Genomic DNA, 18699 nt, shown 5'->3' on the forward strand with positions numbered 1-18699 from the left:
GACATTTACAAACACTCTTGCATAAGGTCTGCCAATAAGCCCTGGGTCTATGTAACAGTAGTATCATCTAGCCTTCTTTCCCCCCCCCCCCACCTTGTCCACCTGCATGTTAGAGAATCTTGTCAAAAACCCTTCTGAAATCCAGATGTTTATAACTTGTCACTCTGCCTGTGCATATTTAAAGTTTTTTTTCTTGGACCATCTGAAGTAGCTTTCATGCTAAACACTTTCACTACCATAGAGGTCTAACAACTCTGATCCTGTCTGATAGCACAAATTATTTTAGTGTTGCAAGATGTCACCTATATACAGCAATGCTTGGCCCTGCTGCATGTGGAGATGCCTGTGGTGCAGCATTGGGCAAAATGTGTGGCTATGCAGGGGCCTGGCCCTTCAGTGGAAGTTTGTTTTGGAAAAGGTAGAAAATGAAATTGTAACTGGAGCAAGCTATCTACTGCCAGGGAACTTGCCTGCCCAAACGGTTAAAAAGCCCCAAGACAGAACAGTGCTGCTATTGTCATCCAAAAGTTTTCAAACATTAGGATGGCAACATAGCATACAGGGCCTCCTACTTAAACATGGCAATTAGTTAAAGCAGTGTTTCTCAAACCCTGCATTGTAACTGTCTTGGTGGGTCCTGCAGAGCCTCCAGTGAAAACAAGGGTGATTGAAAAATCAAATAATTGCCTTGAGGCTATTCAAAAATCAGATATCTGCTAACTGCCCTGCAAAGAGCTGAGCTCCTGCAGTTTGCAAGCTTGTGTAAATATAAGGAGAAAAGTGTGTTTTTTCCCCAAAGTCAATGGCAAGTAGTGGGACAAGTAAAGGCTGGGTCACATAACTAAGCCCTCAAGCTTGAGGCTGTTCCTTAGAGCTACCCTCATTACAAGAAATGGTTTGAATTTTTAGCAAATAAGTAAATTTTTTTCTGCATCACTTTTTAAAAGTTATGTAAAAGGTAAGTGGGTCCTGCTAGAGTAATTTTAAAAATTAGGGCCTGTTGCTAAAAGGTTAGAGAACCACTGAGTTAAAGTATTCCTATTGCATCCAAATAGCTTTACATGTCATATCTGGTCCTGCATTATATCACTTCTGCCTGTTACATGTTAACAGATTTATGTTCTGTTAGTATAATCATATGGAAGCTGTTTTAGTGATGCCATTGGTCTATCTAGTTCAGTATCTACCCTGAGCATTTCACTTGCCTTGTGATTGAGTTTCCCACATGTAACACTACATCCTCTTCCTGTTCCTTGACTGCTTCACAGGGGGTGTAAGAACATACATGTAGTTTCTGATGGGAGTATTGAAAACAACTTACCAGGAATTATTCTGAGGCAGCAGCAAAAGTAAAAGAGCCATTTTAACATCTCCAAACAGGAAGGGAGATGACGACACTTAGGGGGTTATAGGCTTTGTGTGGAGTACAGTGCTGCACTTCAATAGCAGCAGCCCTCATACAGACTACAATTCCCATAAGTGCCTTCACTTCTCTTCCTCTTTGGAGAAGGTAAATAGCTTTCTGTTGCTGCCTCAGAACTACTGGTAAGTAAAATTTCTCCTTTTGCCCCTCCTATTTTGTAGTAACTGCTTCTAGAAGTTATTAACCATATTGACCTATGTATAAGTCATCCCTTGTTTGCAGGGCCAACTTTAAAGCATAATTTTTAAAAAACTTATGAGTTATGTATGGTAGTCTCTGCTCCTCCATCCTGGCTGGCTTTTGCCCTACACTATCACCTCATGCCATTCTCTAATTGCATCCGATTAAAAAGTCCTTGTTCAAAAAGTGATGTGACTCAGCTGAAGAGCTGCACCAGGCTACAATGGCTGGTAGTGGATTTCAGGTTCTGGGAATGCTGATTTCCTTAGAGGAATAGACAGTGCTGATTAAGTTACCCATAAAATTAGTTCCTTTTGTCCAGGCTATAAAATGTTTCAAGTATCATGTCTTATGGAGGTAGTACAGGCCTTGGAACTGTCAAACTTTGGGTGGAAAACACTAAAATTACAAGCATCAGAAAATAGGGTGGGTCTTTACTGAAACCAATATAAAAGCAAGACAAAGTAGTCTTGTGACAATTTCTCTTGCATATCCCCTACTTGAGAGCTCATCCTCTACCAGAGAATACACTCATTCACTCTTCTGAATCTCATGTTACCAAAGATGATGTTTCAGTCTTAAGTCAGTTTAAATTACCCTTTATTAAAGAGTGAATTGCATAGTTAATTACGAAAAGTGAACCACTTTAAATAGAAAAACATTTAACACAAGGCACAACTGGCAGCTTCAGGTTAAAAGATAAAGGTGAAGCCACATGACTGCTCCATCTATTAATGTAACAATACTTTTAGCAGGTTGCATGAATACACCAAAACATTAAATAAGATTGCTGCAAGCACCAGTTCTTGCTTGATAGTACATAATGGTTTTCTAACATTTGTCTGTTCTGTTCTAAAACAAAGTGCTGAAGGAATGGTAATGACAGGTTCTCTGCAGGGGAATCCAGTGGCCCTAGTAAACAGAAGAAATGGAAATTAGACACATTTTCAATGGAACAGGTTTATCCAGTATAATTTGGACAGTATCAACGGGCTCTATGGCCGCATATCAAAATAAGACACAAAGTACAACAGAATATTAATCTGTCTCCGCAGTCAAACCCAACAGCATCAGCAGTGAGGACACAGCCAACATGAGAGCTGATGTGGCATAGGGGTTATAAGAGTAAGTCTGCAATCCTATCCACACTTTTCTGGGAGGAAGCTCTACTGACTATAATGGGACTTACTTCTGAGTAGACATGCCAAGGATTGGGCTCTATGTGAAATAGGACATCCCCAGTTCAAATCCTCCCTGCTCCATTAGCTCACTCAGTGGCCTTAAGCAAACCACTCTCAGCAGCAATATACAGAAATTATTTATCTAGCTTACAGGGTTGTTGTAAAGACATCAAGGTATATATGTGAAACTTTGCATATTCAGAAAGCTCTATATACTCTTAACATTTGTTGAATTCCAGAATAACTGCAAATGTACATGCAATGCACTCTCACGCAGGGAGGGTGAGAGAAGGAGTACAGGTTAAGGCTTTAAGTTCCCTATCTTTAATGTTGCCTTGGTGCAGCTGCTCTACTCCACTCTCCACCAGGATGCTTTAGGAATTGAGGAAGACTTTTACATTCTTTTAAATTAGAAGATTAATTTTCATTTGTCCCATTTTTCCATGCTCTTCATTTTCAGAGACTGTACTTTGTGCATGTGTATGAAAAGTTACTGTCATCTCTCTATGGCCCATATGATAGAGTAGGCTATCAATACTGCCGGAGTTTACATGAATAAAACTGCAATTCATCCATAAATTCTGACACCTACTGAAGTAGAGAATCCTCACAGGATTTTGGACCACATTCAGCAAATTTAATCTTCCTAATTTTTCTTCCTTAAATAGGTAGGGCATTATCAAAGGAATTCTTAGTTAGAATGATCTAAATTAAACCACAAAAGCTTCAGTTCCTATATTTTACATCTTCTATTCATTCAAGTTTGGTGGTATGTTCTGAAGCAAGCTCAAGATAGCAGACAACCTTCCAAACAGACTTTTAATTTGCAACATATGACATTACGCAACAAAAAGTTAAATCTTAATGCCATTTGTATTTACATCTGTTACATTTCCATTGCAATGCAATCACCACATAAATGCAGAATCCAGTTTTAGGTGACAGTTTCAGACTCCTGAAAATCTCAGCTCTGTGTGCATTTGTCCCTAATTCACAAAGATGATCTAGAAGGCATATGACAATGTCTTGTCACTTCTGAAGCAGAAGGGGAGCAGAGCAAGATTTCCTGGCATCAGACTCCAACAGTCTTCATCACTAGCAAGCACAGGCTGAAGCCAAGAAGAAAAAAAATAATGCTTAGATTTGCTCACAGAATTCAGCTATTTCAGTCCAGAGCTGGGGTTCACTGGCCACATCATTTTATGATATTTCTACTTCAGAGTGCATACAGCACTCTGTTGCAACATTGACAACTACAACAGCCAGTGAACAAGCTGGTATTTAGCAAGGCTCACACACAGCTCGTTGCAGAACTACTAACAAGTGTCACCTTCCTCCAAAGGCAACTAATGAAATGTGCCTCTTCATTATAGAACCCAACAGACTGTACCCTGTTAACTATGATAAGAATTTCTTCTAGTACAGGCATCTTCCACAAACCGAATGCCTGTTGACATTACAATTGCTCATGTGGAAAGTTGACTGTATCGAATCCCGAACATCTTCAGCCTGTATCTGTTACAACCAGCAGAGAAAGCTGGGGTAGCTTAAATGGTTGGGTTTTTTTCCTATATGCCTATGAGCAAAGAGAGTCAAAGGAACAGGAATAGCTCCTTGACAGAGGAAAGGAGTCACAATTTTGCTTGGTTGCTGGAAAGGTTCTGATGCTGTTAATTTTTTGATATCCACAAGGAATAAGCTGGAAAGATTGGCAACTGAGCATTTAACTGCTTCTTCTCTTCAGCAGAAGACAACATCAAAAAGCCAGTATAGGAAAGAAAGCCAGACATCCTGCCTGTCATTCCCCCCGCCCCCTCTGATTCACTTGGCTCTCTTCCTGGGATGGCAGGTGAGCATGAGGCATGTCCAGTATTTCCAGTCTCCCCTGTCTGCTGGACAGGGTAAGAGATCTTCAAGATTGTGAACAGGGAGGCCTGACTGTTTTTCTGAGAATGCCACACTTCCAGATTTACAGGCGGAGTGGATACACTGGTAGCTAAAACTCCTGCACAGTTAATGAGCATATAAATAGTCAACAGTCAACAAAACCTTTATTAGGCATAAACGTTTGTTGGGTGAAGACTCTGTACAGAAACTGTAGAGAGAATAGAAACCTAAGCAGTACACAAATATATGTATATGTGCGCACCTACATGGACACACAGATACAAACATACATTACATTTTACATACACACATGAATTATTTAAAAGACAGAAAACAATCAGTCACTCTACAAATATTGCCAAGATGTAATCTACTCAGTGATTGCTTGGTACAGAAAGCTTGGCTTGATTCAGATTACTCAAATTTAGGAACTGTGCGACTAAGAGGGTTGTATGCTCTACATCACCTGCTTGAAGGAATTAAATTATAGCATTCCCAGAATGCCCTGTTTTAGCACTGAGCTAGGGAGAGAGAAATTACTGTCTTAGCGCTTGATATCTGGGACAGTGCAACATAATGTGTATGGATGATTCTACTTCGCCTAAATTGCAGCTACATAAATGATCTTCCCAGGAGGTGTTTCTAAATCTGCCATGTAAGTCATTAGAGGGGGTCACATTACAACATGCCAAGGTAAAGGCCCTTCTCTCCAAGCAGCATATAATTGTAATTTCATCAAACAAGCCAATATTTTAGCTTACAATGTCAGCTTCCTCAATTCCACAAGTCTAGCATCGGTCAAAATCCAAAAGAAAGTTAGTGGAATTCACTAAGCCACCTGCACACCTAGGTATAAAGTTATGTTAGGTAAGACCACTGGACTATGTGGCAAGTATCCTAGTCCTCTCATTAAACTTTAAACTTTGCTGTTACCATGCTTGTTCTACAGGTGATAAGCTAATGATTACTGTGGCGTTAACAGGTACTACTTCCACTGGGAAGTACAGAGGATTATCAACATCACTGTACAATCACAGCTGGAGGCTGGAGTTTCTCAATCCTCCACTGGAATGGGAAAGAATCCTACCATTATGCTGTATTCTGCATAAAAATGTATTCTCACTTGACAGTTGTTTACACCACCAGTTTAGCTCACTATAAAATAAAATAACCAGAGGCAGCATCAGAAGTCACTGGCCATTAGCCCAGGGATCTTCCCCAGGAGCCCTGTGATGATGGATGAGCCTCTGAAAAAGTCCATCAGTGGATGGGGAGAGGAGGCTGTTCAGCCACCCCTTCCTCAGCACTGCCAAAGTGTGGAGGAAGTAATGTTCTCTGAACACTCCCCTCATCCTTCTGCCCACCATGGGAAACAAAAAGGCGTGAACCTGAAAGGTGCCTCTCCCTCAGTGCTGGAGAGCTAAGGCAGTGCACAAGCAAGTACATGCAAGCAAACGGGGTGGGCGGGCCCAGAATTGGACTTGGCCTGAGGGCACAGCTATTCCCGGTGCCACCACTGGAAATAACACTAACTGTGATGAGAAGTTGACTATATTCACAAAAAGGAACAATGCTATGCAGTTACCACCAAGGAAATGGTTAAAGGGTGTTTCACAAATATCAGCATTATATGGACTGGTGATAAAGATTTAGATATAGCCAAGTCTTTACTCTCTTCTGTTCAGAAAGCATGCTAATGCAGTGTTTCTCAAACTATGAGTCAGGACCCACTAGGTGGGTCCTCATTCATTTCAATATTTTATTTTGAATATATTAGACTTGATGCTACCATGGGATGTGACTGCATTTGGGGAAATGTTTACACATCTGTACTTTGAACAAGCTACTGGTTGGCAACCTTCAGTCTCGAAAGACTATGGTATAAGCCTACAGCACCCGGTATTCCCAGGCGGTCTCCCATCCAAGTACTAACCAGGCTTGACCCTGCTTAGCTTCCGAGATCAGACAAGATTGGGAGATAGTGATTCTTTTAACAATGATAGTAAATGGAACTTACTCCTGGGTAAATATGGGTAGGATTGCAGCCTAGGATTGTTAAAAAATTTTCTGCTTCATGATGTCACTTCCAGTCATTACATCACTTCTGGTGGGTCCTGACAGATTCTCATTCTAAAAAGTAGGTCCCGGTGCTAAATGTGTGAGAACCACTATGCTAGTGAGTTCCTGAGGGACAGCATATTCTCTCAGTACCTAGGAATGCCAGTCTGATAGCACAATATTGTATTAAGCATGCAAGGAAAAACAGGTTCAGCTTTGCAACAAGTAAACTTTAATTTCCATCCTGCATATCCAAACACACCTATCTGTCATGGGGTGATTTTGTCATATCCACCCAACATCCTGGATGGTTGCATAGAATGAGATTGCTGATCTGAGTCACTCCAAATTACCAGCACTATCATCATCATCTCCCACTACAGTTTTATCACAAACTTTTCTCCAAGGAACTCAGTATTCTCAGGACTATACCATAGTCTGGCTCTCGTTTTAACAGTTACTTGCCCCAAAAGAAGTTGCCAATTATAAATCACAAAAGTGATTGTGATCTCATAGTAACTGCCTGTAATCCTTGGGAACTAGGAAGGTGTCTGAAGACCAGAAAACGCTGGCCTTATCTTTAGAAAACAGAAAAAACAAGATCCGGAAAACCCCAGTCAGCTTGACATCAATTTCCAGTAAAATGATGGAACGGATCAAGCAACATGTCTGTGAGCACTTAGAAAATAACAGGGTGATTTCTAGCACCCAGCATGGGTTTATCAAAAATAAACTGTGCCAGATGAATCCCAATACAGCCTGCATTGGAAGGGTTTAAACTTGATCATATAGGTCCGTTCCAACTCAATGATTCTATCTCCTTTGAAAAAGTGACTAAACTGGTCGATTGTGAGAACACTATGGATGTAGACTAGCTAGATTCTAGTAAAGACAGTCTCCCATGATATCCTCGTAGATAAAATGGTAAAATGTGGGCTAGTTAGTTGGTGAATTCAAAGCTGGTTGAACAACTATTCCCAGCAAGTGCTATTCTTTGGCTCTGCATCAACCTGGAGAGAGGTACTGAATTGCGTAGAGTACCAGGGAGTGCCAGAGAGCTCAGACAGATATACAGCAAAAGTTTTAAGACAGTATAGGTTCAGCCTACCACCTGATACACAAGGGGGACCAATACAGCTCTAGCTTGTATGCTGTAGACCTTGTAGACCCTTTACCTGGGTAATCTACTACAAGAGTAGTGAGCTTTCTAACACACTATAGTAGGGGTGGTCAACTGTAGCTCACAAGCCATATGCACCTGTTTGACATCTAATGTGTGGCTGTCAGAATTGTTGGCCAATGTGCTGCATAGTTCCTTTTAAGCATCACAACTAAAGATAAAGAAAAGATTTCCAAGCTTTAAAATTATTTACCAAGTATAAACTGAGAGCAGAGAGTTATACCAAGTATAAACTGAGAGTATAAGCTGTGTATTGGATTAATACACAAGTTTAATCTTCATGGTGACTAAGGGCCCAATCCTATCCAATTTTCCAGCACTGGTGCAGCTGTGCTGCGGCATGCGCTGCATCCTGCGGTGAAGAGACAGTCACTGAGGCCTCGAGGTATGGAAACATTTGCTGCCTCAGGACTGCATTGCAGCTGCACCAGTGCTGGAAAGTTGGATAGGATTGGTCCCTAAAATATTTAAATGTTTCTTAAATACTGAAGCTCTCCAATGTCTGAAGTTTACAGTACGGCATGTGGCTCTTATGTTAAAGCCAGTGGTTTTCAATCTTTTTTCATTGCACAGCACACTGACAAGGCGCTAAACTTGTCAAGACACACCATCAGTTTGTGACCACTGACAAAGCACACCATGTTGCCAATGATTGGCAATTGGGGGATGAGCTCACATCCCCCAATAGCCCTACTAACAAATGACCCACCCCAAAACTCCCACAGCACACCTGTGGCACACCAGTGGTTGAAAACCAGTGGTTGAAAACCTGTGGCACACCAGTGGTGTGCTGCGGCACACTCCAATGGCACACCAATGTGAACCCAATCCTATGCATGTCCACTGAGAAGTACATGCCATTATCAATGGGACTTACTCTCAGGAGAGTGTGGGTAGGATGGCAGCCTCAGAGGCCAATCCTAGGCACATCTACTCAGAAGTACATGCCATTAGGGCTTACTCCCAGGAAAGTGTGGACTGAGAGCCCCATCCTATGCCTGCCCACTCAGAAGTCAGTCCCATTACAGTCAGTGGGGCTCACTCCCAGGGAAGTGCGGACGGGACGCAGCCCGGGAGCGAGTGCAGCCTCCCTGGGAGAGCGCCTGCTTCCAGGCGGGCTGCGGGGCTGCCCTGCCGCCCCCACCGGACTCACTGCAGCGGCTGCGGCCTCGGCGCCGGTCAGGGCAGCAGGTAGAAGAAGACGAGGAGCAGCAGGTCGAACAGGATGAAGAGCCAGAGGTCCAGCCAGTACGACGTCCCGGAGAGCGGCGGCCCTCGCTGCGCGGCCCCGCCCGGGACAGGCTCCGGCTCCCTCCGTGCGCGCGCTTTCGGCTCGGCGCCCTCCGCAGCCTCCATCCTCCGCCGCCGCCTGCTCTCGTCTCAAGCAGGATGCTGTGGCAAAGGGAGTCTCGACCGCGCATGCGCACACTGCAGGCGTGCGATAGAGCGTCACGCGGGTTCCACCTCCGGGTTCTCATGCGAACCAGCAGGGGCGGAGGCGTAGCTGGAGGGGGGCGCAGCATTTAGGCTGGCAGGGAGCTGGGCGAGCGGCCCCTCCCTTCGGAGCCATTCCCGGAGGGGGGGGCAAAACGGAGGTGGACCTAGGAGGGAAGCGCTCTCAGGGCTGCCCGTAGGAAACAATGGGGAAGGGCAAGGTTGTAGGGAAGCCCAAGCAGAGGGTGGGCTGCTTGCAGTGGACTCCCACTGGTTGCAGTGGGGCCCACCTTCAAGTCAGCGCATGGGTCTGCAGGTCTCCTACACTCTGGCAGGTGTGACATGGAAAGTGTGTGTGTGATGCTGAAGCATGGGGAGGTGAAACCTCGCATGCAATGTGCTTGCACCCCCATTGAGCCAGAGTATAAGGCTTCGGCATGCAGCTGAGTTCTGAGCTTGGTCTGGGAGAGGGGCTGGGTGGGGGGTCAACTAAAGTGCAGGCACACACCACTTAACAACCGTTCGCTTAATGACAGACCTAATATATGACGGTGGCCGAAGCACAAAGATTCTCTTAATGAGGCCATCGCATCTCCCATCGCCTGAAGCAGAAGGTCTGTTTACACAGCTGAGAGGCTCTTAATGCAAAGAAGAGGGTCTCTACCTCCAGGAGCCTGTGCAGCCAGCTAGTGTCTGTTTACACATCTAAGGGCGAAATCCTATCCAACTTTCCAGCACCGGTGCAGCCGCAATGCAGCCCCAAGTTAAGGGAACAAATGTTCCCATACCTTGAAGATGCCTCTGTGACTGTCTCCTCACCCCAGGATGCAGTGCACACCCCACTGGCATGGCTGCACTGGCACTGGAAAATTGGATAGGATTGGGCCCTAAGGCACTAGATTGGGCTGAATGTTCACATAGGCCTTATGGACTTCCCTCCCCTTTGAGCTGAGGACAGTCTCCTCTTTGTTAACTTTCAGGTGACGCCTGAAGACATGTTTATTCAGGAAACCCTTTGAGACCCATAATGGCAGCTTTTAGGAATTTAGGGCACAATCCTAACCAACTTTCCAGCACCAAGGTAACAGCAATGCAAGTCCACAGTAAGGGAACAAACATTGCTTTACCTCAAGGAGGCCTCCATGACTGCAACCCAACTACAGGATGCAGCACATGTCCCATTGGCATAGCTATTCCAGTGCTGGAAAGCTGGTTAGGATTGCACCCTTATAAGCCTTATAATAAAGAAGCAAGTCTAAGGTAAGCATACCTGCACTTTCAGGTAGCAGTGTTTCTCAAACTGTGGGTCACGAGTCACGACCCACTAGGTGGGTCGTGAACCAATTTCAAGTGGATCCCCATTCATTTCAATATTTTATTTTAAATATATTAGACTTGATGCTACCATGATATGTGACTGCATTTGGGGAAATGTTACAGATCTGTACTTTGAACAGGCTACTCAGTATATACTTTTAACAATGATAGTCAATGGGGCTTACTCCTGGGCATGTGTTGGTAGGATTGCAGCCTAGGATTGTTAAAAATTTTCCTGCTTGATGATGTCACTTCCAGTCATGACATCACTTCTAGTGGGTCCTGACAGATTCTCATTCTAAAAAGTGGGTCCTGGTACTAAAAGTGTGAGAACCACTGTTAAAAGGCCTATTTACACAATCTGCAGAATTAGATGGTAGACTTCTTGAGAAGAAGACTGAACTACAGTATATCATAAAAAGGCATGAGATGCCATCTTCTTATGAAAACCTCTGTACAAATACAAGACCTGGCACTTCATTTTGAAGCGTTCTAGGCCACTATCTCTCCCTACAGTGCTGGTTGTTTACTTGCAGAAGACTGGGGAGGATTCAAAGATGCCCTTTGCACTACCTGCAATTTAGAGTAGTACACTCCTTTTCTACTGCATGCTGCACAACCTGTCAGGAGCAGGTTAAATCTAGACTCAGACCTGAACCAAATTATTAGTTGCACTAGTTCTCAGTAGCTGTGAGAAAGGGGGGCAATTAGCTGAATAGAAAGGAATGTGTTATCTGTCCTTGTGACCAGGGAGGTTAGGTAACTAGGGAATAACCCAGCAGAAGGCAGAGATCTTATCAAGATATGAATACCCCAGCTGTGAGTTTGCAGATGGGAGTGGAAGAACTGAGAGCTTTAGCAACTAGCATCTTTGCGAAGGTTCCAGTCATCAAACAATGTGGTTGGCTAGTTCAGAAGTCATTATCATAAAGGGGTAGAAGAGAACCCCAAAGGATGTGGTGTGTTCCATCTTGGGAAGAGAGTCTGGGATGCAGCCTGACCTGCAGCTTGTGTCCTGGCTCCATCATGGACTACTGGCCTAGGAGCCACCCTGAGCTTCAGTTGTCATCTGACCCAGTTGTCATCTGCGAGACAGTTTAGGAAGCTAGCTTTGTATTTCATAGATGGCTGTACTCTTGCAATTGCTGCCTTAAACCTTTAAGACTGTGTAACCTTATTCTCTTAATAAACTAAAATATCTTTTACAAGCCTGCGTTATTGTGTACTGGGAACAGGAGCCCAAAATTCAGCCTACCCTCTTGCTCAAGCTACTGAGTAGCATACGTTGCAGTCTAGAGCCTTGTGGGCTAGATCCAACACAGAAGGGAGCCCAGAACCTGCAAGGGCTAGAGCTCAGCCTGAAGAGTCCCAGCTTCCCTGGACTGGCACTGGCTAATACAGGGTGGCAGAAGTTCTACCAAGATTAGCTTGTGTTTTAATTGGACAACCTCTGGACTGGCTAATAAGCAGGGTCAGAGCAACAAACGGCTCCGTTTTGCCCCCCCCCATGGCTCTGAAGGGAGGGGTCGCTCGCCCAGCTCCCTGCCAGCCTGAGTGCTGCGCCCCACTCCAGCTACGCCACCGGGTGCCACCCCTGTTGTATGCCAGTACAGAGGTAGGGGGAGCAGCCGTGGCAGGGCTGGAGCTGAGCAGCAGTGACGTCAGGGGAGCCCCGTGACGTCACAGCGGAGCTAAGAGGCGGCCTGGAGCAGCCCGTCCCGGGGAGCGGCGCGTGGCTGAGTCATGAATTCGCCTCCGCCGCCCAGGCGACGCCCAGGCGGAGCGCGCGCTCCCGGAGGCAGGCCGGGCTAGAGCTCGGGGCGAGCGAGGCTCGCGGCCGGCGCCGCCGGGGTAGGCTGCGGGCGCTCCCAGCGGCCCCCGGGCAAGGGCTGCCGAGCTCCGGGACCCCGAGGCGCTCGGGCTGCCCCTTTTGCCCCCCAGGCCTGGGGTTCGCGGTCCGCAGAGGGAGGGAGGCGGGGCCAGCACCGAGCAGACCCTGCAGGCGCTCCGGCAGCAGCGCTCTCCGGCAGGGTCGAGATCTGGTCCCAGCAGTTCAACCACCCCCCTGCAGGAGAGGCTCGTCTCCCCAGCAAAGCAGGCACCACGCGTGGCTCTCTAGGGAGGGGCTTTGGGCTGCGATGCTGTCCAGCCACTGGCATGACTCGGTCATCCATCCATCCCCCCCATCCATCCCTCTCCCCATACATCATCCATACTTCCCTCCATACCCCCATCCTTTCCTCGCTCCCTTCATCCATCCACCTCTCTCCCCATGCATCTCTCTCCTGTTAATCCATCCATCCTTCCCTCCCTCCCCTATTGATCCATCCCTCCCTCCATCATCCCCTCCCCCCTCCCCATCCAGCCATCCTACTAACTATTCCACTAAGTTTATGATCTTCTAGAGAAGCCATGCAGTCAACTCGAGTGTACAGGTACTTGCAAGAACCCAAGGTTCAGTGGGCCTTACTGTTGGTTAAACACCACTTCCACACCAAATCAAGTGTTTTTAGAATAAGCAGCTGCTAAAAAGAGGTACATTCATAGCTGAGTGTTAGCCAATTCACAAGAAATGCATGAGAACATAGTTTTGGTTTATTAACAGGGTGCTACCCTCCATTTGAAACAGAACTAAGCCACCAGTTAACCCAAATACTTAGTCCTATTGATTTTCATCAAGCTGTATAGCACCTACTTCAAACTTTCCACACTAAACTCAGCAGGACAAGAGTGAGTTTTCCTCTTGGGTCTTTAAAACATTTTATTTTAGGTCTGTGGCTCAGGCTAACCAATAGATTCACACAGTACAATGAATACAGTATATGATTTTATTGTTTTTCCATTCACAGTTCTGTAACCACTTACAGCAGAACCACTTACTCATAAGAGGGTTGAAAGACAAATGTTTCTTGAAAAACAGTATAGAAACAGTGGGGGTTTTGGTGTGGTTTATAAAAAGGTAAATACTCTTTTTCAGTTCTTCAGTAACTCATGCCCAAGGCTGTTTAGTTAAATAACTTTCTTCACTGTATTTCAGTTATAGAACATTGACAAGAATATTAGAGCTTGGCTACTTTTGTGCTTGGTGAGGAAGCACCAGTTAGCATGACAGAAATACAGCAATTCTTTTGTCAGATTTCAGTCCTAGGCTGTTCAAGCTTTCTTGAAGGTTCTCGTGGCTGTAACTCCTTCATAGATGTAAGTCTGAAATGGTACAACCCAAAGCATATCACTGAGTTTATAGAGATCTCATGTTTAATTTCCCAAGAATAATTTAAGCTCCATATTTCTTGAAACGAGGCTCTTTCTAATGCAAGTTATCAAAAGGCCAATAATTTAAACTTGTTAAAGCTGCTTAGGTTACTGTGTAGTACATAAATAGCACATGCTCCTGTTCCAACCGACTAGACTGAGCAAGTAAGCATTCATGATTGATCCTCATAAACTCTTGTTGCCTATGAAGCCTCATGCCACAGGCCATTTGTTCGTGTTTAACTGGGATTAACATTATTATACTGCAACATGCTACAAGACTCCCCCAAGTAAGTTCTCTAATGTTGATAGTTTGAGGTGAATGAGCACCAGATTTTTTCATAGGTGTTCTGAAAGCTCCACTAGGGTTGCTGACTTTCACCTACCTGCCTTCCAAAGCCAGCACAGCACAGATGAAACACCAACAGCTAAACTGAACAGGTTTTAACTTGTGCATAGCTCAAGCCTGTTATGAGTTTGGTTTGCTCATATACTGCCTTTGTATTCTATAAAGTCCACTTTTATTCCTCCACTGGATTTTTAAGAAAAAACATATGGTTCAGAAGATTAGGAAACTAGAAACATTGTAACTTCCAGCTACTGTATTTCAGTTATCATTTAGGATTGGAGAGAAAATTTCATTCCCAGAACTGCAATCCTATGTACACTTACCTGGGAGTCAGCACCATAGAATGAAATACAACTTACATCAGAGTAAACCTGCCTATCTCACACAGCAAGTCTTCATTTTTATATTTGCAACAGTTTCCATGTTTTCGACTCAGTTGCAGAGCTGCATAATGTAACCATAGTGAGGGCCTTACTGAATGACCCCCATGTGATCCTGAGGTTCTGCTGAATAAAGGAGTGTATAAAAATTTTAGGGGGAAAAGATTGATCCCTATAGCTGTAATCCTACCCTCAATTGGTTGAAGAAAAATAGACACTTCACAAATGTACATTTAGAATGTGCCCTCTGCTCCTCACCACAAATTCAATATGATTTGTTAAATAAAAAAGTCACTACCAATTTCACGTTAACTTACCTGAACCAGTTCATCTCCTGTAATTTCCCGGTGTGTCTTAAGTTCCTTCCCATTATCTTTTCTCTTGAATGTTCCTACCATCTTATTGCCTTCTATAATCCAGTTACCCTACAAAGTAAAGGCAGACAGAGCCATTTCTGATATTGTTAAGTTACATGTTCTTAAAAGCTATCCCAAATTTTACGTGTTGAAAAGAGTCACTTTGGTTTAAGTCTTGTCTGCAGCCCTGCCAAATGAAAACAAGTGCCCTAAGAGAGCAGTTAGTTCCCTTACATGGAGTTCAGTCCCATCAGCCATGACATAGTCAAAGTTCTCTCCCAGTGTGAACACAATGTCTATGCTGCGGAAATTGCTTGATTCTTTGATGGTGAATTTGTTTCCTTCTTGCTGGATGGTGATCTTCAGGTTATCATGGGCTCCTAGTTTTCTCTTCACTAAATTAATACCTAGAAAGGTTAAGATGATAGCAAGTAAATACACAACATAAAGGATTTGTAGCTTATTTTTTTTAAGTAAGAAGTTTATTATGGGAAGGATAGAGTTGGGTTCAGGACACTTGCCGAGTGTCCTTTGCTTATGCCCTGCAAAACAGCTTGCACTCATGTTCATGCTAACCTTTCCCAATATAGACAGACATGTTCTGTATCTGCTTGTCATAAATGTGGAGCCAGTGTGCAAACTATATTTGATTTGCACCTTGCCAGAGACTAAAGGTCAAGAGACACATTAGACCTGCAAAGTATTTTACCTCTCCTATCTCCATTTTTAGCTACACCTGGATGGGACCAAACTTTCTACCTTCCTGCCTAGCACTCTTTTGCATTCAGAAAAATATGTCTCATTTAGCAGAAATCACTGAGTTGAATTTAACCCTCCTGTGCTTCCTATGAATATAAGTTCATCAAAAAGTAGTGCTATTACAAACAAAATCCATGCCTAGCATAAATTGATGTTGCTCATTATGCAGTGACAGTTTCTAGAGACAAGTGGGACTTGAATCCAGGTTTGGGCTGAAGACAGCAAGGAAACCTACAGATGCCAGACTGACCTATAACAGGCTATGAGGTAATAGCATTATGGCTGTTAGTCAGTCATTTCTTTTGCAAGGTATTTGTATTGGCAACCTTCAGTCTCGAAAGACTATGGTATCGCGCTCTGAAAGGTGGTTCTGGCACAGCGTCTAGTGTGGCTGAAAAGGCCAATCCGGGAGTGACAATCCCTTCCACACCGGGAGCAAGTGCAGTCTGTCCCTGGTCTGTCTCCCTGGCTATGGGCCTTCCTTCTTTGCCTCTTAGCCTCAGACTGTTGGCCAAGTGTCTCTTCAAACTGGGAAAGGCCATGCTGCACAGCCTGCCTCCAAGCGGGCCGCTCAGAGGCCAGGGTTTCCCACTTGTTGAGGTCCATCCCTAAGGCCTTCAGATCCCTCTTGCAGATGGGTTTCTTTTGCAAGGTAGATCATTTCTTTTGCAAGGTAGATCACCAACAAGTAGTCTAGGATCCCTGTCATGTCCTTAAGGGGAACAAATGGTTGAGAGGAAACCAGAGACTGATGGGAATGTTTGAAAGGGGACCACCACTAGTGTTTGGCGGAAGTAATTCCCTGTCTTAGTTGATGTGCAAGTGTGAAAAAGCAGCCTTTTGCCAATTGAGAAAGGGGTGGACACATATGCATAGCTGACAGCACTTTGAGCTGCAGGGCTTTTCTCTGGGGGATCCAACAGAAGACAGCCACTCCGTTACCCAGAAGGAGTCCCATCAAACTTGTCCCCATCTAGGCTCTACCTGTATATTTGTAAATCATCAAGACACAACAAGGCTCCTGTGCTTTCTCACACCCAAAAAGAAACTCAAGCAGTGCCCTGCCCAGAGTTACTCACCACTTAGCAGTGAGCGCACATCCCAATAGGGCCAAAAGCTAGCAAGGCTGAAGACCCAGGTAGTTTCCACTGGGGGAAGTGGAGCACCAAGTGGTGCAGGGTAAATTCATGGATTTCTACAGGGTAAGAAGGGGGCATGGAAGAAGCTATTAAATCTTTAAAGGAGCTTTGAAAGATGCATACGGTGCATTGTCCATGAACAAGCGTACCATGTCACCCCAGGTTGTCCATGACTACCTTGGAAGTTAAGATGAGAGCCACTGCAAATGTGGTGGTTTGCTTTCAAGTTTTAGATGCTGGAAAACCCAGAGTCAAATTCTCCACCCACAGTGTTCAGTAAGAAACCTGAGGCCACTTTCCTTTCAATTCAAATCTAATCAACATATAGAGCTATGGCAAGGATAGGAGATAGGCTCATCCAGCACCTCAAGTTCCTTGAACAAAGAGCAGTACAAAAGTTTTTTAAAAAAATCTTTGTATAAAAAGGAGGAAGATTTTTAATTCTTTGGAGCTTGTAATAAACCATTTGATCAACGTTCAGGGCCATAGCGCCCCCCCTCCCCCACTACTAGCTTATACAATAGACCTGCAACACTATATCTCCACACTAGAACCTTCTCATCTTGGATTTCCACCTACCAATAGCTTAAGGCAGACAAGAAAGGAAGAGATAACCCTAAAAGTTATTTGACCCTAATGCTGGCATGGCATGGGGGGAGGAGAATAAAGATGATAACTTACAGAACAAAATACTAGTAACCAGTAGGCAGACAGTATATCAGAATGGCAGTAATTAACATGAAAGGAAGTCCAGCTCCCTAAGCCAGTAACAGGCCTTTAAGGAACATTCTTACAGGTGGCAAAGGAAATGCAGGTCTTAGTCAACAGTCAACAAAACCTTTATTGGGCATAAACATTTGATAGGTGAAGACTCTGTACAGAAATCGTAGAGAGTATAAACCTAAGTAGTACCCAAATATATGTATATGTGTGCACCTACGTGTACACACAGAAATGAACGTACATTACATTTTACATACAAACATGAATTATTTAAAAGACAGAAAACAATTAGTTACTCTGCAAATGCAGGTCTTACCCATCACCTCCATAAACTTTTCATAGTTGTCATTCTTCTCCACCTTCCAGGTACCATCAAATGCCATGACTGCAGGCTGTTAAGGGGGCCCTACTAACAGAGATTACTTCTGCTTAACCTGAGATCCACTGCTACTTTCTCAAGGAGATTTATGCTTTCCCTTATCTTGAAAGCAATTCACACACCTGATGTGGCTGACTAAAGTGCAACCAGTCACATGATTTATTAGGTCAAGCCCCTGTAAGTGACTCAAGCTTGTTAGAAATATAGCCTATGAATCTCCTATTTATATTGTTATGGATTTAAGAAGTGAAGTTTGGGAGTTATAATTTCAATATTAGCTTGGTTACGCTTACCTGATAGAATTATGTGGGTTAAAGAGAATCAGGGCAGTGCCATTGATTTTGTTGAAACCTTGCTTATTTAATTAGCAAACATGTTTATATGTTTTGTGCTTTTGGTGATTTGTGCTTTTGGTGATGCCTCTATAGTGCTGAGAGTACTTAAATATTTGCTGAACTCAAGATGCACAAACTTCTCTCTGCTTTGCAAAGCCAGGGTGTGTTTGGAGGCTGTTCTAGTGTGTATAATGAGAATGGGAAAGATAATTAACTCGTTGGTTGACTGTATTTTATTTTGAAAGCTGTCTTTTGTAGTTCTTCGAGCTTGAAGTGTGGCTTTTCCCAGTTGAGAAGCCCATTTCAGGCACAGGGCAGCAAACTGAGTTTAGAAGGAGGTCAGCCAAGGCAAACAAGCACAGACTGT

General features: G+C 44.2%; 1 protein-coding gene and 1 long non-coding RNA gene across 2 annotated transcripts; both read right to left on the reverse strand.

The window, feature by feature from the left end:
* Positions 1 to 2186: 2186 nt before the first annotated feature.
* LOC136655933 (uncharacterized) lies at positions 2187 to 9323 on the reverse strand. The gene is made up of 2 exons (XR_010794681.1): positions 9063 to 9323; positions 2187 to 2515 (listed from the first exon to the last, which is right to left on the reverse strand). It is a non-coding gene; the product is annotated as an uncharacterized lncRNA (long non-coding RNA).
* Positions 9324 to 13813: 4490 nt separating this feature from the next.
* FABP2 (fatty acid binding protein 2) lies at positions 13814 to 18001 on the reverse strand. The gene is made up of 4 exons (XM_066632737.1): positions 17935 to 18001; positions 15232 to 15404; positions 14959 to 15066; positions 13814 to 13864 (listed from the first exon to the last, which is right to left on the reverse strand). The coding sequence occupies exons 1-4, from the start codon at positions 17999 to 18001 to the stop codon at positions 13814 to 13816; spliced, it is 399 nt and encodes a 132-aa protein (XP_066488834.1).
* Positions 18002 to 18699: the final 698 nt, after the last annotated feature.

This window comes from Tiliqua scincoides, chromosome 6, assembly GCF_035046505.1.
Source record: "Tiliqua scincoides isolate rTilSci1 chromosome 6, rTilSci1.hap2, whole genome shotgun sequence".
NCBI lineage: Eukaryota > Metazoa > Chordata > Lepidosauria > Squamata > Scincidae > Tiliqua > Tiliqua scincoides.